Source organism: Microcaecilia unicolor, chromosome 6 (genome assembly GCF_901765095.1).
Source record: "Microcaecilia unicolor chromosome 6, aMicUni1.1, whole genome shotgun sequence".
Taxonomy (NCBI): Eukaryota; Metazoa; Chordata; class Amphibia; order Gymnophiona; family Siphonopidae; genus Microcaecilia; species Microcaecilia unicolor.
Genome location: NC_044036.1, coordinates 91,614,655 through 91,639,121, shown reverse-complemented (window position 1 = coordinate 91,639,121; position 24,467 = coordinate 91,614,655). Strand labels below are relative to the sequence as shown.

General features: G+C 43.5%; 1 protein-coding gene across 5 annotated transcripts in view; it reads left to right on the top strand.

The window, feature by feature from the left end:
* Window positions 1-24,467, top strand: part of SMG7 (SMG7 nonsense mediated mRNA decay factor) — a 176,294-nt gene that overhangs the window by 50,599 nt on the left and 101,228 nt on the right. For all 5 annotated transcript variants that reach the window (XM_030207405.1, XM_030207403.1, XM_030207401.1 and 2 more), the window contains exons 3-6: window positions 10,352-10,469; window positions 17,999-18,131; window positions 20,715-20,886; window positions 22,819-22,890. In XM_030207405.1, coding sequence (XP_030063265.1) covers window positions 10,352-10,469; window positions 17,999-18,131; window positions 20,715-20,886; window positions 22,819-22,890 — 495 coding nt within the window. The remainder of the gene's footprint in view (window positions 1-10,351; window positions 10,470-17,998; window positions 18,132-20,714; window positions 20,887-22,818; window positions 22,891-24,467) is intronic.

The following is a 24,467-nucleotide window of genomic DNA, read 5'->3' as shown; positions in this document are numbered from 1 at the left end:
CCCCGTCTCATCTGCCCGCAACCTCGGAGTCATCTTTGACTCCTCCCTCTCCTCTGCGCATATCCAGCAGATAGCCAAGACCTGTCGCTTCTTCCTCTTTAACATCAGCAAAATTCGCCCTTTCCTCTCTGAACACACCACCCGTACTCTCGTCCACGCTCTCATTACCTCTTGCCTTGACTACTGCAACTTACTCCTCACCGGCCTCCCACTTAGCCACCTATCCCCCCTTCAATCTGTTCAGAATTCTGCTGCACGTCTTATATTCCGCCAGAACCGATATACTCATATCACCTCTCTCCTCAGGTCACTTCACTGGCTTCCAATCAGATACCGCATTCAGTTCAAGCTTCTCCTTACCTACAAATGCACTCAGTCTGCTGCCCCTCACTACCTCTCTACCCTCATCTCCCCTTACGTTCCCGCCCGAAACCTCCGTTCACAGGACAGATCTCTCTTCTCATTACCCTTCTCCACAACCACCAACTCCAGGCTCCGCTCATTCTGCCTCGCCTCACCCTATGCTTGGAACAGCCTTCCCGAGCCCTTACGCCAAGCCCCCATCCCTGCCCATCTTCAAGTCTTTGCTTAAAGCCCACCTCTTCAATGCTGCGTTCAGCACCTAACTGTTACCTTTCAGGAAATCCAGACTGCCCCAATTTGACTGCCCCTATCAGACTGACTGTTCACGTGTCCTTTAGATTGTAAGCTCTTTGAGCAGGGACTGTCCTTCTATGTTAAATTGTACAGCGCTGCGTAACCCTAGTAGTGCTTTAGAAATGTTTAGTAGTAGTAGTATATGTTCGATGGAATTGATTCAAACAAAATAAATATTCTACATGAAACAGCAGTTTCTTGTGGATAGAAATTCCGTGTGTGAAGGAAAAGAGCATACTAGTAGGGCTGTACTAACGTCCACTGGGACAGAACGAACAGATGGATGAAGAAATGTTTACAGAAATTAGGAACGCTGGCAAATTGGGCAGTAACATATTAATGGGTGACTTCAGGTACCTTTCGCAAAAATAATCTGTAGAAATCAAACCACAAATATATAAACTAATTCTACAAAAGTATTGGGATTGCAAATATCTTAAAAGTGGAGAAAAAAGACCTCAGTGGACAACAGGAGACACACCTGTTCATAAGGCAAGCATAAAAAATGTGATTTTTACAATGAGTCAGTGGCAAACCCACATATTGTTCATACACAAAAGCAAAGTACGTGGGGGGAAATAGGGAATGGGACTTGATATACTGCCTTTCTGTGGTTTTTGCAACTACATTTTTTTTTTATCAATCCAAGACTGTCTTGGATTGTTAGAAGCATTTGTTTTTCCCCTGAAACATCTTGGATGGGACTGAAGTGTCTGTTTTTGTTCTACCAAAATATAAGTACTTTGCTTTTATGTATGAACAGTATGTGGGTTTGCAACTGACTTTTATTGTAATGATCACATTTTTATGCTATATTCTGTATCAGTTAGTGTTATTGCTGTAGAAGAATTGGTTTGTCCATAAAGAATAGTGGAGTTTTTTTTAATGACTGATGATTATAGTGTGCCACCTATATATTGAAGGCTTGCCTTACAATTGGGTGCGTCTCCTGTTGTCTACTTAGGTCTTTTTTTCTCCACTTTTAAGATATTTGCAATCCTTCTGAAACAGAATACATTTGTAGAATGGATTTATATTTTTGTGATTTCAGTTATCCCAATATTGACTGAATAAATGTTAGATCAGGGAGTGCTAGGGAGGTAAAATTCTTAATATAATAAATGACTGCTTCTTAGAGCAACTGGTCCAAGAACCGACAAGAGGGGGAGCTATTTTAGATCTAGTTTTTAGTGGAATGCAGGGCATGGTATGAGAGGTGTTGAATCTGCTAGGAAACTGATCATAATTTGATCATTGATCACATTTGATCAAACGTGATCAAATTTGAGCTGATATCTGGAGTAAAGTCACTAAAGAAATCCTACTGTAGCAGCATTTAATTTGATCACTGTTCAAATTTGAGCTGATATCTGGAGTAAAATCACTAAGGAAATTCTACTGTAGCTGCATTTAATTTTTGAAAGGTCGACCACAACAAAATGAGAAAATTGGTTAAAAAGAAGTTTAAAGGGTCAGCCACAAAGGTTAGGGCTTTAAAGCAGCCATGGATGTTAAACATACATTGTGGAAGCCCAGACCAGATTTATTTCATGTATTAATAAGGGTGAAAAGAAGAGCAAACAGCCAGCATGGTGTTAAAAGGTGAAGTGAAAGAGGCTATTAGAGCCAAAAGAGTATCCTTCTGTAGAAAAATGGTAATATTCACTTCAAAGAAAGGATCTGAATGAAGACAATAAGAAGCAATATAAGCACTGTCAAGCTAGATGCAAAACATTGATAAAGAAGGCTAAAAGAGAATACGAGGAAAAATTTGCCATGGAGACAAAAACTTATAGTAACATTTTTTTCAGTTACATCAGAAGCAGAATGCCTGTGAAGGAATCCGTGGGACCGTTAAATCATGAAGGGGTAAATGGGGTCCTCAGGGAAGACAAGGCCATAGTGGAGACAGTGAATGAATTCTTTGCTTTGGTTTTTACGGAAGATGATGTAAAAGATCTACCAGTACCAGAAATGGTTTTCAAGGGTGATGATGTGAAGGAACTGAAAGAAATCTCGGTGAACCTGGAAGATGTACTAAGCAAATCAACAAGTCAGAGTGATAAATCACCTGGACTAGATGATATACACCCCAGGGTACTGAAAGAACTCAAACATGAAATTGCTGATCTGATGTTAGTGATCTGTAACCTGTCATTAAAATCATCCATAGTACCTAAAGATGAGAGGGTGGCTAGTGTGACGCCGATTTTTAAAAGTGTTCCATGGTTGATCTGGGAAATTACAGACTGGTAAGCCTGACATCAGTGCCGGGCAAGATAATGGAGACTATTATAAAGAATACAATTATGGAACACATAGAGTGGAGGAGTGGCCTAGTGGTTAGAGTGGTGGACTTTGGTCCTGGGGAACTGGGCTCGATTCCCACTGCAGGCACAGGCAGCTCCTTATGACTCTGGGCAAGTCACTTAACCCTCCATTGCCCCAGGTACAAATAAGTACCTAAGCCGTATTGAGCCTGCCACGAGTGGGAAAGTGCGGGGTACAAAAAAAAAAGATGATTAATAGACAGCATGTCTTCAGCCAAGAGAAGTCTTTTTTCACCAATAACTTTTATTTCTTTGAAGGAGTGAATAAACATGTCGATAATGATGAGCCGGTTAATGTAGTGTATTTAGATTTTCAGAAAGCTTTTGACAAAGTTCCTCATGGGAGACTCCCGAGAAAATTAAAAAGTCACGGGATAGGAGGCAATGTCCTGTCCTTCTGTGGATTAGCAATTGGTTATTGGACAGAAAACAGGAGGTAGGATTAAATGGCCATTTTTCTCAGTGGAGGAGGGTGAATAGTGGAGTGTCACAGGGATCTGTACTGGGACCAGTGCTATTTATAAATGATCTGGAAATCGGACTGATGAGTGAGGTAATTAAATTTGCAGATGACATAAAATAATCAAAGTTGTCAAAACACATGCAGGTTGTGAAAAATTGCTGGAAGACCTTAGGAAACTGGAAGACTGGGCATCCAAATGGCAGATGAAATTTAATGTAGACAAATGCAAAGTGATGCACATTTTAAAGAATAATCAGAATCATAGCTACCTGATGTTAGGGTCCACCTTAGGAATCAGCACTGAAGAAAAAGATCTAGGTGTCATTGTAGACAATACGGTGAATTTTTTTGCCCAGTGTGTGGCGGTGGTCAAAAAAAGCAAACAGGATGCTAGGAATTATTAGCAAAGGGATGCAAAATAAGACCAAGAGTATTATAATGCCTCTGTATCACTCCATGCTGCGACCTCACTTTGAGTATTGCATTCACTTCTGGTTGCCATATCTCAGAAAAGATATAGCAGAAGGTTCAAAGAAGAGCGGCCAAAATGATAAAGGAGATGGAAAGGCTAAAGAAGTTAGGACTCTTCAGCTTGGAAAAGAGATGACTGAGGGGGGATATGATTTGAGGTCTGTAAAATCCTGAGTGGTGTAGAATGGGTAAAAGTGAATAGATTTTTCACTCAAGAGAAAAGTACAAAGACCAGGGCATGCTTGATGAAATTACATGGAAATACTTTTAAAAACAAATAAGAGGAAATATTTTTGCACTCAAAGAATAGTTAAGCTCTGGAACTTGCTGCCACAGCATGTGATAACAGCAGTTAGTGTATCTGGGTTTAAAAAAGGTTTGGACAAGTTCCTGGAGGAAAGTTTGTAGCCTGTTATTGAGACTGACATGGGGGAAGCCACTGCTTTCCCCAGGATTAGTAGCATGGAATGTTGTTACTAATTGGGTTTCTGCCAGGTACTTGTGACCTGGATTAGCCACTATTGGAACCAGGATACTGGGCTAGATGGACCATTGCTCCGACCCAGTATGGCTATTATGTTCTCTAAGCACACCATTAATGTACTCATTTTCTGTGCTTTCCATTTTCACTTCCCTGTTCAAATCTTAATGCATAGACTGCAAAACCAGAGACAAACTGAAACCAACAGACATACCCTTTCAAGCACATCAGAAGACCAAACAGTAGAAAGGGAAACAAATATAAGACATGACACACCAAACTGTTTTCCAATCACATCTTTCTCCTCAAATTCTTCAAATCTAGGCCCTGTTCTCCCTCCTCTGCATACAGCACTGACAGCAAAAGCAACTGCTGTCCTCCATTTTCTCCAAGAACCTAGTAGGCTTGCATATTCTCACGCGTGGGTAGACGCCAATTCACATTGCCCGGTCCAGCATTTATGTCAGAGTAAAAAGTCAGAGCTTTGTGAAGCATGAGCCACGCTCCACTGCACATGCATGAGTTCCTTCCTGCCAGCCGTGAGAACACGGTCCTTTGTTTCTTTTTGTTCTGCGTGAAGAGAAGCTGTGTTTTTCGGTCTGTCTTCACACACCTGGTATTAAAGCCTTTTTGAGTGGCTTCGGCCTTTCTTTTTTGAGATTTGTTTCTTTAAAAAAAAATTAATATTTTTTGGCCCACATTTGTTGTCCTTTATTTTCGACGTGGGCTACTTTTAGGTACTGACTCCAGCCGGGTACTCCTTTTTTGGGCCTTCGCCCCTTTTTCAGGCACTATCGAGCCATTTGATTTGGCCGGCGAGGTCTTCCCATCTGGTTCCACAAAGACTTCAGTGACTTCAAGCGTTGTACCTGGTGCAACTGAACCATCTCTGGAAAGGACACCCATTCTGCAGTGTTTTGGGCTCGACCATAGCCTTGCTGTGTTCTCTGTCTTTGTATGAAGAAGTTGACCCAGGTTTCCTGGGGGCTCAACATGAAAAGGTGTTTAGAGCCAGGCCCAGTTCATCGGCATCGAGGTCGGAGGTGTCGGCATCGATGTTGAGTGTCACACCGGCATCGGGAGCATCGGTAAGCATGGCTTAGACACTGGGAGCAGAAAGGCATCAAGTGGGTCTCCACCTGTCTTGAGGCCTCCCTGCTGTGCAGGCCCCCGGGCCTATCCATCATGAGACTCGACCCCGAGGCGACATGAGGATTTGACGTCGTTCTCGTCAGCACCAAGGAGCGTGAGTGACATTCTTCAGGTGAAGGGTGCCAGGAGATCTGGGGCGCTGAGGGATTAGACACCCTAGAATCAGCGCTGGGAGGACCGCTCTCCCGCCATACAGGAGGTGCCGATGTGCTTGTCTCCAAGCAGCTGAGATCATGCTCCTCTATCAGCCCCAGTGGTTCAGCAACCTGTGCCTCAACCAACGCCCCAGGTTTTCCCTATTCCGGCCATCGATGAGCGCATCCAGGCCTTACTCCGTGAGCTGCAGGATGGCCTCATGCAGCACTGTGCTTTGATATTGGGGTGCTTGCAACTATTATTTCTCCCGCTGCGGTCCACTTGGACTTCAGCCTTCGGTGCGGCCTCGGTATCAACTGCCACACAGGCCGGTACCCCCTTGACATCGATGGAGTAAGCTTTGCAGGAGTCGAGGCCGGAGCCGCTCTCTCGATGCCACTCTTGAGGACATGGCTGCTCGACATCGAGGCAGGCTCGGTCTCAGACATCCCATAGGGAGATCTTGTCCGATACCGAGGAGGAGCACTCATGGGACTCAGAGGAGGATCCCAGATACTTTTCCTTGGACGAGTCTTATGGGATTCCTTTTGAGCCCTCCCCACCACCTGAAAGGAGAAGATAATGGCTAATGCTATTCCATTTCCTTTGGAGGTGGAGGATGAGCCCAGGGCCAAGATACTCAAGGTCCTGGACTATACATCTCCTCCTAAGGAAGCTGTGACGGCTCCTGTCCACGAGGTACTCAGGGCAGTCCTCGTCAGGAACTGGGCGTCCCCTCTGTCGGTCCCTGTTGTCCACAAGAAGGTTGTTACCTAGTATTGGATCCATGGTGAATCTGGGTTTGTAAAGCCTCAGTTGCCTCACATCTCCATGGTGGTGGAATCTGCTCTCAAAAAGCCAGGAGTACTAGGGTCTATGCCTCGGCTGCCTGGCATCCAGGATCTCTGCTCAGAGTATAGCAATGCGTATACTCTTATGGCTGCGTGTTTCTGACTTGGTACATTCTGTTCAGTAGAGGTTGGCGGATGCCCCTTGCTTGGGGTTGGGGGGGGGTGGAGATAATCTTTTCAGAGAGAATATTGGGGAGATCACAGACCAAATCAAGAAACACAGTGATACTGTCTCTTCTCTCTCCCGCCGGACGCCTTCTGCATCCACCACCTCATCTAGGAGTTTTTTTGGCAAGTGCTTTCTACTACTATTCTAGGCATAGGTACACTCCTTCTGCTCGTCAGCCTGCTCAGGCTCAGCCCCAGCTTGTTCTCGTCACCAGCGTGTGCCTAAGGCCCCTGTTGCTCCCCATTCAAAGCAAGGGATGAGTTTTAGACTGGCGCCAGCAGAGCATAGCCACGGTAAATCTATCCGTTCCTGATGACTTGCCAGTCGGGAGGAGGTTAAAATTTTTTCACCTAGGTTGCCTCTCATAACCTCTGACCGGTGAGTTCTTAAAATTGTTCGTTTTGAATACAACCTCAGTTGGTGTTCCAAACCTCCAAATTGCCCACTGAGAGCTCATTCATTCAGCTCTCACTCAGGCAGGTACTTGCAGAGGAACTTTCAGCCCTTCTGAAGGCTCATGTGGTCAAATCCATTCCACCAGGGGAAGAAGGGCAGGGATTCTATTCTAGGTACTTCCTTGTGCATAAAAAGACAAGGGGGATGCATCCCATCCTAGACCTAAAGGACCTGAACAAATTCTAGGCCGAGAAAGTTCAGGATGGTTTCCCTGGGCACTCTTCTCCCAGTGATTCAGAAAAATGATTGACTATGCTCTCTGGATTTAAAGGATGTATATACTTATATCCCGATACTTCCAGCCCACTGGAAGTATCTTCGATTTTGGCTGGGAACACATCACTTTCAGTACCGCATGTTACCTTTTGGCTTTGTGTCAGCTCCCAAGGTCTTCATCAAATGTCTAGAGGTAGTTGCAGCATTGCTACGCAGACTGGGAGTCCATGTGTTCCCATATCTCGACAATTGGCTGGTGAAGAGCACCTCAGAGGATGGTGCTCAGGAGTTCATGCGGATGACTATTCGGTTGCTAGAACTACTAGGGTTCGTTTTAAACTACCCCAAGTCCCATCTACAACCTGTCTAGCAGTTGGAGTTCATCGAAGCCCTATCTCCCAGAAGCCAGAGCAGATAATCTTGTTTTGTTGGCGTCCAAGATTCAAGCTTTTTTTTGCTTTAAAATTAAACCGAAAGGACCGTGTTCTCACGGTAGGCAGTAAGGCACTCGTGCATGCGCAATGGAGCGCAGTAGTGCATGTGCAATGGAGCGCAGCTCACACTTCACAAAGCTCTGACTTTTTACTTTGACATAAATGCTGGACTGGGCGGCACGAATCAGCATCTACCCATTTGTGAGAATATGATGCGTGCTGTCCTTGGAGAATACCTGCTACAGGTAAGTATCTTCACTTTATAAAAGGATGGAAGAAGAGGAAATAGGAGAAAAGCAACACCGTGTATTCAGGAGATGGCACATAGAAGTAGATGGTGTGACATTTTGCCAGTATTTATACTCAGTCACAGGTATGCACATGAAAGCAAAAAATTTAGCATTTCTAGATTAACATTGTAGTATCAACTGTAGCTATTAGTCCCGTTTTGTAGTTTCGTTCCATTAAGGCTGTTTTTAGCATTTATATAAGAAAAGGTTTGACTTTTTTTTGTACCCATTTATTCAATATTTTGTTCTGTTTTGAGCCGCTCCTAATTACACTGCATTTAGAAGTACAACTTTTAAAAAATATATCAAAGTACCGTGTCTGTATTAAATACTAAAGAACTCTAAAGGAAACCATTAAGTACTTCCTTCACATCAAGAATCTGAAGTTTTTCATCAGAGAGCAAACATTTTCTCAAATATTTGGTATGTTATGGTATCTATTACTTTATTTTTAAATTTGATTATCCAGTAAATGCAGTTAAATAATTACATCAAATCTAAGCAAATACATCACAAATGAAATGTCGTCATAATTACAACACAAAAATATAGTTGGTAGCATCAAGCAGTAATATTCACCAGTTTGGTATTTTATGATATCTGAGGTTGTGGACGTTCTTGATCAGAAAAGTGTGGTTAATATTCTTCTCTAGCAGAGGAAGTGTATTAGAAATAGATACATACAGCTTAAAAAGTGAACTGATAACCCTAAGAAACCAGACTCTACATTGCCGTGTAATACTAACCAAAGAGAAACAGAAATTTTCTGCACTGTAAAATATAGAGAGATCAGATTATGCATTTCCCAAAAAAACAGAGAATAAAATAATTCCTACAAAAGAATTGGCAGGATGAACTCTATGCAGTACTGAGGGGAACAAAAAATAGAGCAGCTATAGCAGCAAAAATGTTATATCTTGCCAGCATGCTAGAAACACAATCTGATCAGAGATAATATGGACCAGATTCAGAAATTGGGAATGGTTCATAGTGTCTCTGTACTTAGTAATTTTATTTTACTGTTAACGTTTTTCTTTTAATAGCTTTTATGTATTGTTTCTGCCATACATGGACAAATTACTGAGCAAATTGCCGTACCAATAAAGTTTCCTGAGTCTGAGTGGTACTCCTTGAGAGAATAGTTGTACTGATGTAAGGCAGTAGTAGTTCTAAAACCTTTCTTAGGACAAAGTGGAAGAAAACCACTAAAAGCTTGTTTTACCAAGCTTTTCTACCCTCAAGGGGTTTAGAAGGTGGTCATATTAAATTAGGCCCTTTATCCTTATGATCCAAACAATATCTTTTTGACTTCATTTTGCATGAAATAGATGAATGGCATTTGCAAGTTTAAACCATAATCTCAAAGTTATAATTAAAATTAGACATTGATGTCCCTTGTGAGCCATTTTAAAGGCAATATTAAAAACTATAACTTATTTTGCATTTTAATTACTTAATGTGACATGTTAGCCTGCAAGATTGTGCATGATCTCTTTCCAAGCTGGATCAAGAGAGGAATGTGCTGTTGGCACATCTGGTTTATGTTATTGTTTCTGCCTTGTTCACAATATTTGATCACTGGCTTTGCACCACGTTCCCTTTCTTATAAGCTGTCCAGCTGCCCACTTGCAGCTCCATGTGCTCTTGGTCACTTTGTCATGTGTCACTCATATTGCTGTACCTCTTGATAATCATTATGGGAAAAACATTGATGTTAAGAGAGATTATCTATTTCTAATGTAGCAACCGAGAGAGAGAGAGAGAGTTATTTTGACATCACAGTTCTGCACAACTAGGTTCTGGAAAAGGGTGTATGTAGGGGAGAAGGATAGCAGGCAAGAATAATGACTGACTGACTTTTGTTAACGAAAGGGCCTACTTTTGGAGCCTTTTCAGTGTTCATATTTTTTGGAGGATAGCTGCAGAAATGCCTGAGCTGCAAGATAACAAAGGATACATGTGGGGAGAGATCAGAAATCCTTGATGTGAAGGTCCATGGCATCACTTGGAAGAGCATGAATAGGAGACAGGCTACCTGGCCTTAATGGAGAAATGTATAACCATCTCACAATTTACCTTGGTCCATGTTGATTATTTAATACCAAATGAGAGAAATGACTTTTGATTCTTGTCTGGATGTGTTGGTGTATTGTTGGGGTCATCTGAGAGAGATCAGGGGGACATGAGGGGAATGTGCTGACGAGTGGCACTGCTGTTGACTTTTTGCTTTGCTGTTTTTTGGTCAGATTCAAAATTAGGTCCAGCAGAGATTTGGACATCCAGGCAGGCTCTACAGGATCTTTACCAGAAGATGCTTGTAACAGATCTTGAATATGCCCTGGACAAAAAAGTGGAGCAAGATCTGTAAGTATTAGACTGATGGAGGTCAAGCAAAGTTTGTAGATGGACAATTATTTATGTACACTGTTTTGAAATACTTTTTGTCAAAAAAGGTTAATTAGATGGAATAGATAAGCTGGTAACTTTGATTGGGTTCCAGGGTTCTTCTCTGGGATTTCAAATCTTTTTAAATACCAATCTTGCAGAACTTGAAATACTATAATAAAGAATTTTATTGAAAAATTGTTGCATTGTATCCTGAATTAATCAAGTCAAAGGGTGGAGATTTTATACTAGAAGCATTAGGTATCTTAGTTTTGGCTGCTTTTTTCTCATTTTTTTCAATCTTTCTGACAATTAGTGTGAATTTAAATACAGTCAGCGCGATATTCAGCCTGAGCTGCTCACAGTTGTAGGCTGAACTGACCCTAGACATTCCGGCTCCCAGCATTGAATATACAGGTCTCAGCGGTCACCCAGAAGTTAACCAGATGCGAGCCAATATTCAGATTGGCACCCAGTTAACGTCACCGCATATAGTTAGGACAGCCTTTTTGCATTCCTAACTTTGTGGTTACTTAGCCATTTAGCGAGCTGAAAATTGCCACTAACTGGCTAAGTTTGCACTCAACCCAGACCCTGCTCCCGTCTCACCCCTAACCTAGCTAGTTAAGGGATGGTTGGCTAGCAGGGCTATTCAGCGGCACTTAACTGGTGTATATTATAATTAATTGCCACTGAATATCCTTGGATAGCCCAAGGCGAGCCCTTCTTTGTGGTTCATAGAAACATGATGGCAGATAAGGGCCAAATGGCTCATCTAGTCTGCCCATACTCAGTAACCACTAACTTCTCCTTTTCCTAAGTGACCTCACATGTCTGTCCTGTGCTTTCTTAAATTCTGACACAGTCCTCTTCTCCACAACCTCCACCGGGAGGCCATTCCGCGTATTGACCACCCTTTCTGTGAAAGAGTATTTTCTCAGATTCCTCCTAAGCCTATTTCCTCTTAACTTCATCCTGTGCCCTCTCGTTCCAGAGGTTTCCTTCATTTGAAAAATGCTCACTTCCTGTACAGTAACGCTGCTAAGGTATTTAAATCTCTTATATCCCCTTTCTCCTGCCTCTCTTCCAAAGTATACATGTTGAGGTTCATGAGCCTGTCCCTATATGTGAGTTTAGTAGCTGCCCTCTGGACCGACTCCATCCTGTGTATATCTTTCCGTAGGTGCAGTTTCCAGAATTGCAGAGACTTGTACAAGGGCACTATCGCCTCTTTTTTTTCCTGCTTGTCAGCCCTCTCCTTATGTACCCAAGCATTCTTCTGGCTTTGAGTATTGCCTTTTCTACCTGTTTGGCTATGTTAATTTCATCAGACAAAATCACCCCCAAATCCCGCTCTTCTTTTGTACACACAAGCACTTCACCCCCTATACTGTACCATTCCCTTGGGTTTTTGTGACCCAAGTGCATGACCAGGGTACAGACTCAAGAGCCAGGAGGCTCCACAGACTGAATGTCCACAGAGTCTTGCTTTAGTACTTTCAGGAGATGAATACGTCTGTTTGCCTGCTCTTTTCGGGAGGCCATGGAAAAAGGATAGTGTTCAAGGTTTCCATTGTGAGTTGGATAAAGGCAGCCAATCCAGCTATTGAAGCAGCCTTTATTTGCAGGAACAAACGAGTGCCTTCCAGTGTGAGAGCACACTCGACTCTTTCTCAGGTGATGTCTTGGGCAGAGGCCCAAGAGGGCTTGCCTGAGGATATCTGTAGGGTGGCAACTTAGTCATCACTCCCTTCTTTTGTAAAGCATTACAGACTGGAAGTGCAGCGAGATTCTGCTTGGTTGCATCCCTCTAGTGAGGATGATTCAGGCTGGATGCTAAGGAAGGTGAAATTGTAGTTATATCTGTTAATTTCCTTTCCTTTAGTCTGGCTGCATCATCCTTTCCCCCTCCCTGGGAAGGCTTTGGTTGACAGGATTCATGGGGATCTCCATCTTTCTAACAGCATTAAAAAAAAGAAAGAAAGCCAAAAACGTCTATTTTAGTCATAGCTGCAGTGGTTGATGGGCATGGGTGTGTGGTTTAAGGGATCTTTCTCTGCTTTGGCAGAGGCATACTGGAGTCTTCCAGAGAGTAGCAGCCCTTATACCAGTGATGTCAATGGGAAAGGTCGATTTCGCTACCTTTATTGGCTGGTAAGTGCACTTGGAGCTGTAACTGAAAGGAATGCATTCCAGAATTGGTTGGTGAGAGTATGGCCTCAGGATGAAAATTGAGACTTTTTTTTTTATTATCTGGAGCATGAAGTCTTTTGATAGGGTAGCCCATATTTTGGTTAGTATTGTGTATTAGAGTCTTCGCCCATATTTGATGGGCATTGTGTGTTAGAGGCTGAACCATCTGCTTGAAAGCATAAAATAGATGCATTCTAGAAGCTAGTAGCAGAAGCTTAAATTGTTCTGCTTAAGACTGTACGATCATGGATCATAGGGGGAATAGGTAATGGCAGAGACTCTCCATAGTTTTGATATTTTTTGAGAAGGAATAGGAGTTCAACTTTGGAAGTCTGAAGTATGTTATCATTATAGCATTCCCTGAGGATCAAAAATGAATGATCGAATTATGCTGTGGATTGTGAAGAAACATGTAGACAAAATTTTATTAGAGATCCATTGAGGATCAGAATTGGTGATGAAGATGTACCCAAAATGAGAAAAACACGTAGGTAAAACCTTTACCAGAGGGTGAGGGCAGAAGACAAAAATTTAAGGCCAGCCCATCAGGTGAACTCTTAACCACTCTGTATGTGGTCAGAACTATCTGAGTATAAGGAAAGGAGCAAATTTACTTCTAGGACACAGAAACAGAGAAATTGGGTAAAGGAAGCAAGATATATTGGATTGTGAAGGTCAGAAGCAGTATAGGAGTCAGTGGCGTAGCCAAGGGTGGGCTTGGGTGGGCCCAGGCCCACCCACTTTGGGCTCAGGCCCACCCAGTAGCAGCACACCTGTGATGTGGCTTGCAGGGATTCCCAAGTCCCACCAGTTGAAAACTCCCAATAACTGTCCCTCCTGCATATCTTGTAAATAGCAGATCTTCGCCTGCAATGAGCAGCAGCTGATACATGCTACTCACACCAGCCCCACAGCCTTCCTTATGACGTATTCCTGCCTATGCGGAAACAGGAAGTTGTGTCAGTGGAATGCTGTGGGGCCAACATGAGTGTATTAGTTGCTGTTCACTGCCGGTGAAAATCTGCTATTTAAAAGATATGCGGGAGAGGGGGGATGTTTTGAGAGACCATATAGCATGCAGGTGAGAGAAGGAGAGACCAAATCACCTGTGGGATGGGGCGGGATTCTTCTGCCCACCCAAAATTGGGTGTCTGGCTACGCCCTTGATGGGAGTGAACTCTGACAGAGGATGGCCACATATTTGTGGGGGGTATAGGTGATGCGGTTTGCAATAGTAGCTTTCCTTTCTCCCTTGGAGGGTTTCTTCCCCCCCCCCCCCCCCCCCCCCAGTGAAACATCAAGGGGGAGACTGAGTAGGCTTGAAAACATTGGGCTTATAGGTTGAGGTTTTTGAAAATTTCATCTTCCTTGGTGAACAGAATGATTCTTGATGAATGAGAAGAAAAACCAGTACCTTCACTGGTGATGTCAGGGTAACGGAAAGCAAGACCTTTTAACCAGTAGGTCATGATCAATCTCTGTAGTAGATTTTGTGGGCCTGACTGTTTAAAAGATCTTTGAAAAGAGGGTGAAGTTAGTTAGCGTTTACAGAGCTCAGTTTGTCTGCCAAGGGCTCATAAGCAACTTGGTCACATGTACTGATATGATACATGGTTGTGTGCTTGGCTATTGACCCAGTGGAAGTGGGTGAAGCCTTCTAGTGTAGTGGTATACTTGGAACTGCAGGTTGAGCATGGATCCATTGCTACAGCTGGAGCACAGATCCATCTCTGCATGGGGAGCACAATTTGGTCTCTGCATGTTGAGTGCAGCTCCCCCTCTACAAATTAAGAGTTACTCCCATGTCTTGGGCAGCGCATACCCTTCCATGCTGCCTTTGGGGACCAACTCCATCCCGGCATGCTGAGCACACCTCCTCCTTTGTATGTGGGGCGCAGCTCCATTTTGACAGATGAAAGCAGCTCTGTTGCTGCGTAGTGAGCACAGCTCCGTCTCTCCAGTGGAGCGCTGCACCCTTTCTGAATTTTGGGGCACAAATCCATCGCTGCCTGGGGACTGCAGCTCCATCTCTGCGGGAGGAGGACGGTTCCATCATTGCTTATTGAGCACGGGTTTGTTCCCGCATGTGGAGCATGGTTCTTTCATTGTCTATAGAGCACGGCCACGATATACTGCAAGTTAAACATGGCTACATCTATGTGAGTTTAGGGCAGTCCAGCTGCTATTATGCACGACTCCAACTCAGCACATGGGGTCGTGCGTGTTGGCATATGGTGGGCAACTCCATCTTTGTTTAGTGGGCTCAGTTTCATATCTGCCTTTATTGCTTCTCTCTCTCTCGCTTCACGTGGGGTGCTGCTTCACATATCCTGGTGGTTCTAGCCATTAAGGTCTCAGGGGGGCATATCAGGTGCCTTCTCTTTCTTGGGCTCTCCCTTATTTATCTTAAAAAATTATATACCACCTATAACTGAAGGTAACTGGTTGTATAAGGTCTCACTTCGGGTCCCCTACTTGGTTGTTTGGGCTTGGCTCCCTCTCTGTGAGTGGGGTACTTGCTAATTCCAGAGCTTTCCACACTTTCTCTATTAAGGATGGAGTTCAGTTTCTAGTCTGGCTTCTCCTCCGTTTTTTCTGCTGACTCTCCTCCCTGCCATCTCTGGCTTGGGACTGTGTGACATCTTTCTGAGCTTAATTTTTCTGCTGCCTTTGTCTATGGAGGAAGAGGCTGCCTCTGCCTGGGAAGTTCCTGCTTCATGTCTGGGGGTACCCACTTGATTTTCCTGGTGCTGGGTCATGCTCCTGGTCTATGGGAGGCTGCCATTACTTTCATTCCTTTAGGGGTTTCCCATGCTGATGCTTTGTCTAGACATCTAGTTCAGTACTCTCCTAATCCTCTAGAGGGGTAGTTATACCTCTCTGCTATTCTTACCCTCTTCTAGGTCATTGCAGTCACTGTTGGGGACACTGCATCCTCGGTTCTTTGCGGACAGCAGAGTTCATAAGAGGTTGTGTTTATTTTCTGGTACTCTCTAGGCCACGCCACTTAAGCATTCCTGGGTATCAGGGCACTGACACATGGCACACTTAATCGTTCTATGCCTCTCTCATGGCAGGGGAGTGTAGTCAGTTTGCCTGGCCAGGACACTCTTTGTGTCGTCTGTCACTTTCCATCATGGTAGGATGCTCTGGGCCTTTGTTGGGGACTCTGTCTTCTCTTGGGGTCTCACGAGAGGTCATTGTTGCCATCCTTCACTCGTCGTTTTCATCATTTTCTCTCGTCCTCATGGGGAGACTGCTTTGCTACATCCCATTAGTCTGGACTGGTCTGGTATAGATGACAAAGAAGGAAAAATTATGTTCTTATCTGATAATTTTATTTCCTTCGATCATACCAGACTAGTTCAGATTCCCTCCCTTTCTGGTTCTCCCAGTTTTGGTTTTTATCTAGGAATCAACTCTGCACCTGCGGGGATGATTCGATTGCACTCGCTGCAGTGGTTACCATTTAGTTATGGTAAGATCCATCTTCTCTCACTCTCCATGCCACCTCCATATGGCTCATGTTTCATGTTGAACATCATGTCAGTTCCCCTGGTTTGAGGGGTATGTCTAGAGGTCCAAGCTGGAAGGACACTTGGCAAATCGCCTTACCCAGTGCCTCCTCGATAGGTAGTACCCCTAGTCACGTAGTTGCTGCTGGATATCCCCTGCCTGCGCATCAGTGGTCCCGTCTCTAAACTTTTACTGTTTTATTTCTTGTAGCAGTAGCACCATTGCTTGGCTATTTAAACATTCCAGGCTTAAGGGGCAAATTACTTGGAACTACTTTTTCTTTCCTTCCGCTGTTGGATGGACACAACCAATTAGTCTGGACTGGTCTGGTATGATTAAAGGAAAGAAAATTATCAGATAAGAACATAATTTTTCCATACAACTCCATTGACTGTAGATTTTTATCCCTATATGGATAATGGCAGGCTTAATCTGTCTAAATATTTTGCCACCCTCCATGTAGTAAAGGATGGTAACGCACAACTATTGGTTAAGCAGGAATATCCAGCCACTATATGGACAGATTATACATTTAGTGAAGGCAACAGTCTGTGGTAAGTATATAGACTGAGGGCCATTGCTGAAAAATTGACCCAAGATTTTCTAAGTTTTCACTTGGAAAGTTGTTTTTGTGATTTCTTTAACATCAGCTAGAAGAGTTAGTGAACTTCAAGCATTAGTGTCCTGTCTGTATACCAGATTTCGTAAGAGTTGTTCCTAGGGGACACCCAGAATTCATACCAAAAGTGGTTGTATCTTTTTATCTAAATTGATTCATTGTTTTACCAGCATTCTGTCCAAAGCCTCCATCTCCAGGAGAAAGTTCTGCATATTCTGGACTGTAAAAGATCTCTCTCCTTCTACCTTAGGGCAGATAGTCATGAGAAACAAAACCGCTTTTTTCTTTAGCCTAATTAGTCTTGGAATCCCAGCCTTTGTATGATATATGCTTAATATTATCAAAAAAATGTTTCCCCTATTTGGAATTACATTGGTCTCCCCCAATTGTTTTTCCTTGTTCTTATAACCAACCAGGTCCAACTTTGACTCATAAATCTATAGCTCACCACAGAGCCATGGCAGCCTCAGTTGCTCACATAGAATTAGAGGAGGTCTTCCTTGCACATTTTTTCTGCCTGCTGCTACCTTGATCATTCCTCAAAAAGAGACAATATGTGTTTTAGTCAGGCAGTGCTCAGGAATTTGCATGAAAATTCCAGCTATCATATAGGTTACTCATATTGAGGACTTTAGTTAAATCATTTCTACAAGATTGCCACAGTGTTAAATGACTCTACCTGAGCACGTGATCATTGAAAAGCTCCCAGTTTGGGAGACCCCACTTGTGTAGCTGATTCATTCTGCTATTTATCAGCAGAGAAAGCAAAGTTGCTTTCCTGTAATAGGTGTTCTCCAGAGACAGAAGTATAAGTCAGTCTCCAGAGAGCTGGTTGTAAACTACATATAAAGTGAAAAGAAAAGCAGGGATGCTTTGTGCTGGATGTTGTATGCTTACTCGGAACACTTGACTAAGCTGTGAATGAACCGTTCATCACGATGCCAGTGGCGTCTCCCACTTATGCAGATAAGTTATTCTGCTGTCTGTGAAGAACACCTGCTATAAGTGTTTGCATTATTGAGAGTGAAAACATTTTGTTTGAAGAGAGACCTATAGTATCAGCTCAGGGATTTGTTTTTATAAGCTAGGTTATATATCTTTTACATAGACTACTCAGTAGCCCTCTAGTTGCAATGCATGTTTTAGTTCAGACATTATTCTCAATGCGTTTTGTTTTCAGCTGGAACCATGCCTTTAAGAATCAGATTACAACACTACAGGGTCAGGCGAAGAATCGTGCAAACCCAAACCGAAGTGAAGTGCAGGCAAACTTGTCACTTTTCTTAGAGGCAGCCAGTGGATTCTATACTCAGGTAAGTCTTGAAAGCTGGAATTCATTTGATGGTAGGATGTTGTCACGGGCAGTTTCTTTGGGTTCTTATTCACACACACTTGCAGACAGTAAATTTAGCATGGTCATTTATTATTATTATAGAAAGTTCTAGTGTTCCAACAGAAGCCACAACCCAACAGGGCCCCAATAATTCTTATTTCTTAGCATCAGCTACACCGTTCTGCACAAATGGGTGTTCTCTTCCTGCCAGCAGTTGGAGGTAGAGAAAACTGAATTCTACCAGTGACATCACCAGTAGAAGCTGTGGTGTTCCCTGGAATAATCCATCCATTAATTTTCTCTACCTTCAGCAGGTGGTAGGTTGTGCTGTTGGTGCACCGGTCCCTGGCCTAGCTCCCTGCTCTTCTGGCCATGACTACACAGTTTGGTCAAGGCTAATGACTTCTCCCAGGTTTATGGTTCCTGACTGTACCTGGTCGAGGAGCTTTGCTCTGTAGCCCCCAGTCGCACTTCTTAGTGCCACTGGGTGAGGCTCTGGCTCAGTCTCACAGGACCTTATCTAAAGGGTGCGGGTCACCCTGTTTGGGTGTATTCTTAGCAGGCTCCCTTCCAGCCCCCAGATGTCTAAATTTGTTTAAATTGCCCTGGTTAGCTTATTCCCAATCGAAGGGAATAAAACTTAAAAAAAAAAAAAAATCAAAAGCAGACAGCAGACTCCAAGCAGGGAAATCCCTTTTACTTGCATAGAAAGGATTTCTCTGTTAGCATACCACCAGGGAGCCAAGAAATGGTGCAGATCCTGGATCCCCAGGCTGGGGCAGGCCCATGTAGTAGCACTACACTGCATGCAGAGCTGGCAGCTATATACAGCTGCTGGTTCTGTCTGCACACAGTGGAAGGGACCGTTTCCGACTTTGGAATGGTCCAAAGGGTGGGGGTGGGGGCCACTGGAGTTGACTTGACCTCCCTCCCTGCAAAGTCATTGGGACCGGCGGCCATTTTGGCTGCAATTAGTGTTTCTTCTGTTATGGTTTGTTCTGCAGCTGGAGAATTCTCCTTCTCCCTTGGGTCTACCTCTCCTACCCTCCTCAGGTCTGAGATATCTTTCTATCTAGCTATCTAAATATAGATAGATAAATTGGGGGGGGGGGGGGGATTATCAAAGTTCTAGCACTCCAACAGAAGCCACAACCCAAAAGGGCCCCAGTAATCCTTATTTGGGTACCTTCAGTGCCTATTACAGATTCATGTCTTCAGTACACAAGCAATAGTTCAAGACACTCCTTTCAGCAGTTCAATAATGTTTCTTTGCCAGCCATCCTCAGTACCTCAACAGAAATCTGTTGCTACCAACCACCCCTATTTAGTAAAAGCTCCAGTATCTGTAGGGTCAGGTGAATGACAATTCTTAGAAATATTCCCACCTTAATACAGACCTTCCTCTCTTTCTCCATTCAAGGTGACTGTGGCTTTGGGTATTTTCATCTTCAGGCTCCCAATTGACTCTCGGCAGTTTGGATTCTCATTTTAAGCAGCTGGCTGGCCCAGAATGCCACCCTCTGCTCCCAGTGTCCTTAGAAAGCCCTGTCCCTCTTGATGTCACTTAGCTATCAGGCAACCTTTGAAAGTACACTCATCTCCAGTATTGCCTGAACACCATCCCACTGTGTTGCATTCTCTTCTGCAAGTTACATTGTTAGAGAAAGTTTGTGGTATTGGAAAGATTGGGGAATCTATGACCGACGAATGTTACTTTTCATACAATCCTCTGTGCTTTTTTTTTTCTGCAGCTTTGCTGTGTACTTTTCATACAGTTTTTGAACAGAGTAAATATTTTATGGAGGGACAGTGATATATTGTACTGTCATTTCTGAACTGTGAGCTCATTATTTGCTCACTTTGCAGTGCTCAGTGACCAACACAGGTCAATATGCTAGAAAAGCAGAAGATACTGCAAAATGCAGCAAAAATGTATTGTGATACAGGCCGCAGGGGCGTAGCCAGCCTTCGATGGGAGAGGGGTCCAGAGCCCGGGGGGAGGGGGCACATTTTAGCCCTCCCCCTGGCGCCGCCCCCCCACCGCCGACATTGCCGCCCCACCCTCCCGCCGCGAACCCGCCACCGCTGCAGCCTACCTTAACTTTTGCTGGCGGGGGATCCCACTCCCCGCCAGCCGACGTCTTCTTCTTAGTCGCTTCCTGCTCTTCAATTTGTTTGCTGACGTCCTGCACGTTGTACGTGCAGGATGTCAGCAAACAAATTGAAGAGCAGGAAGGACTGAGAAGACATCGGCTGGCGGGGAGTGGGATCCCCCGCCAGCAAAAGTAAAGGTAGGCGGGGCGGGTTCGCCGGGAGGGGGGGGGTCCTGGGGTGAATCTGCGGGGGCCCCCTCAGGCCCCACGTAGCTACGCCACTGATACAGGGTTGTGTGAATTGAGTATAAGTGGATTGAAAGTGCTTCACTATAGTGTGTGGTAGAGCACACACTCTGAAGAGTGGGTCAGTGCAGTGCTGCAGGTGGATGAAATGCTATATTGTTAATTGGGTGAGTTGGATATATCAGTGCTGTTTCCAGTTTTTCTTTACTCTGTTTCCCCTACAGTTGTTACAAGAGCTCTGCACAGTGTTCAGTGTAGACTTGCCCTGTCGTGTGAAGTCGTCTCAGCTTGGGATTATAAGCAACAAACAAACACAAACTAGTGCTGTTGTGAAGCCACAATCCAGTTCTTGCTCCTATATCTGCCAGCACTGCCTTGTCCACCTTGGAGATATTGGTGAGCTTCTAGAAAGAGTAATTTTTAAAGAATTCTGTCCAGCTTGCTTGAGTAAATCACAAACATACACACCTATCTATCTCTATACCGATATATAACTGTGATATAACGTAACACAAAACGTTTGCCTTCATGCTGTCCTGCTTCTGTATTTGTGCTAGTGCCAAAGAGATTTTACATTTTCATGTTTTTAGGGTGCATTTGAGCATAATTGGGGGAAACCCAAATAAACTAATCTACTATAATAAAACTCACCCTCAACATTCTGAGGACACTGACGTCAGTGAAGCCAAGCCCTGACTTCCTTCAAAAAGGTTCGAAGGTTCATGGTGGTGAAGCCACCAAAATCGCTCTGTGCCCCGCCCTCGAGGGCGGAGCAATGGCAGAACATCGAAGGGGTTGGCAGGGAGGGAGGCAAGGGGGGGGAATCACTCCGGGCCCCGCCCTCGCGTCAAACGTCATGACGTTGGGGGCGGAGCAATGGCAGAACAACTAAGGGGTTGGCCAGGGAGGGAGGGGGGTGTTGGCAACGAAAATCTTGCTAGCGCCCGTTTCATTTGCTCTGAAACGGGCCTCTTTTACTAGTGCTGATATAAATGTCATAAATAAATAGCTGCTAGGCCCTTTAACCACTTGAGGTTTCAGATGGACTCTTTTCCCGTTTGACACCCAGCTTACACAGGGGAAGGGCCTGTAGGTCTGTGCAATTATGCTGTTCACACTTGCATCAACTTCCCAAGCACCAATAAATTTGCACACATGATTTGAATGTGGAGGCAGTGTAGACTTAGAGAATAAATTTAGCACCGGCTGATTTTGTTGGCCTTTCTCTGTTCACCCATAGTCTTCTTTTTCTGCCATGCTGTGATTTTTGGTGGATTGTGCTTATGACCAAAATATGTTCCCCGATGCGTCTTTTGTCAGGTGCCTCAGGGCTGTGTTTTTTGGTGGATGTAGAGAAATTGAAAACCAACTAGGATTATTCATGTTTAGAAAACCTATCTAAAATGCTTATTTTTTTGGTTTGCACTTCTCTATAGAAGCAAAAATGCATATATTGGTCCTGGTGAGTGAAGTGACTCGATAGGAAATTGCCTACTAAAACTAGAATTGTGCACAGCTGCAGTATTTGCAAAGTATGAGAGTTCTTTTAGCACGTGTACTTGCACCTGCTCATTTGCAGATTTTCCTTCAAATCTGGTGGGTTTACACGGGTTAAAATTAGCCTGTGTACTTTGTACACATTGCAGGCTACTGGAAAGTGTCCCATTGTAAGTATCTCTGTTCTCTAGATGTCATAATGCTAGACCCTCCCACTCAGCTAGACACCCTGTCGACATTATATATTGCACTGTAGAGCTTCAGTCAAAAATATTGAAGCAAGATTATGAAATGTGCTGACTTTTTGACACATTGGACGTTCAACGTGTTCAAAAAAAATGGCAGCTGGTCAAAGAACTGTTTCGTTGTGGAAAGCCAGCAGAAAGAAATGCAGCATGAATACATTTTTAGTTGGTGAACTCAAACTTGAGGCTCAGCAGACAGAATCATTACGTGGTTTACCCTACAAATCGCATCTCCCCCCCCGCACACCTATCTACAGCTTTCCATAAATCTTAATAGTTGTGCACACCTAATTTGATGAGTACACGGTTCTTACCAGCTTCTGAATTCATTTAGCATGTGTTGGAATTTCTGAATTCATACCCTGTTACAGAAATGTTTGTATTTTGATTATCATTTGATAAGAAAGGAAAGTATTTGTGTTGACATCTTACGTTTTATAGCTTACATACATAGTTTTGAAAAGGGAAGGCAGGAGGACAATTTCTTGAGCCTGATCTAAATCATACATACATTCCTTAAAACATTTTAAGCAACATTTGTCTCTTCATTTGTTTTGCTATGTTACATTTTTATTTATCTCCTCAGCTCGGTACAGGAACCAGACTAGCCAGGCAGAGTCTTACTACAGACATGCAGCCCAGCTTGTCCCTTCTAATGGTGAGTGGGTGCTTTCCACAGCGTGGAGGCTTCCTTTCAGTGTGTGTACTTTCTTTTTCAGAGAAGCTGGGAAAGCATTCCTAAGTGTTAGCTTAGGAGTGAGCTGCTAGAACCTCAACAGCAAGATGCAGTGTTTTCCATGTGATTGAACGGCCAGGCAGGAGTGGTTGGACTTACCTGTGGTGCTCAGTCTGCTCTTGAATTTATGTATGCATGCTAATTTAGGATTGTGACACTGAACTATTCTGTTTTTTCTCTACTCTAGTACAGTTAAACATTCATATAACTTTGTAAGGTGTAAGCAGTGCAATACAGACATATACGCAGTTCTGGTCAGTGGAGGGTTATATGGAATATGTGACCCTGATACAGCATTAATGGGTTAAACTGTCACTACCAAGTCATTTTTGTAGAAGAAATACCTTGACCATGGTCTTATCTCCTTGCATCTGGAAAAAACTGATTTGTGAGAGAGACAACAGTAAAAGGGGGGAAGATAAACTAGACCCTCTTGAGTTTTTATGGCCTTATAAATAGGCAGCACTGGAAGTTACTGATCTAGGTAAGATGGAAGGTTTGTTATGCAGACAGGGCCTAACAAATGAAGCATGTGAGCCATAGTTCCTATTGTACGTAATGATTTATGAGTGAGAAGAAACATAAAAGGAGACAGTTAAGACAATTGGATTGTAGATGGTGAAAAGCACAGGAGGTGCTGCTTTTGAGGTATACAGTGTTGCTTTAGATGAAAGCTTTAAACCAGGGCTTCCAGACTGTGGGCCGCAACCCCAAATAGGCTCTCACATACTGCATTTAGGGGATGGGATTTGATATACCACTTTTCTGTGGTTACGTTCAAAGAAATTTGTATATTATATATTGGTACTTATTTTGTGCCTGGGTCAGTGGAGTGTTAAGTGACTTATCCAGTCACAAGTAACTGCAGTGGGAATCATACCCAGTTCCCCAGGTTCTCAGGCCACGGCACTAACCATTAAGCTACACCATCTGTCCCAGAAGTACATGGGCATATCATTATGTTGCACCTCAACAAGGTTATGGATGTTGCTGCAGCCGAAACAGTGGCGGTTTACAGGAGATTCACCCTGTTTTGTCTGCTGGACAAATGCTTCACAGCTCTAAGATAATGCTGCTACTACTCTTAGATTTTATAGGATCTGGTGCACATAGCTGGGCAGGAGGCTAGTTTCTGCCTATATTAAGCATACTGGTGTCAGATCACTCAAAGTTACAATGGATTCAAGTGAGATGAGAATTATTGAATAGTTTTGAACCTGGCAGCTTTAAGTAGTGCAGGTGTGATATATTGGATCCACATCAGTATGGCTTCTTTTTTATTTATTTATTTATTTATTTTTTGGTTTTGCAATTAGAATTGAGTAGAGAGATGTGGTAGCCGTGTTAGCTGACTTTTAAAGGTAATCAATAGAAATAGAATAAAATAAAACATGGAGAAGAAAATAAGATGATACCTTTTTTATTGGACTAAATTAATACATTTTTTGATTAGCTTTCAAAGGTAGCCCTCTTTGTTAGATCAGAAATAAGCAAATGTT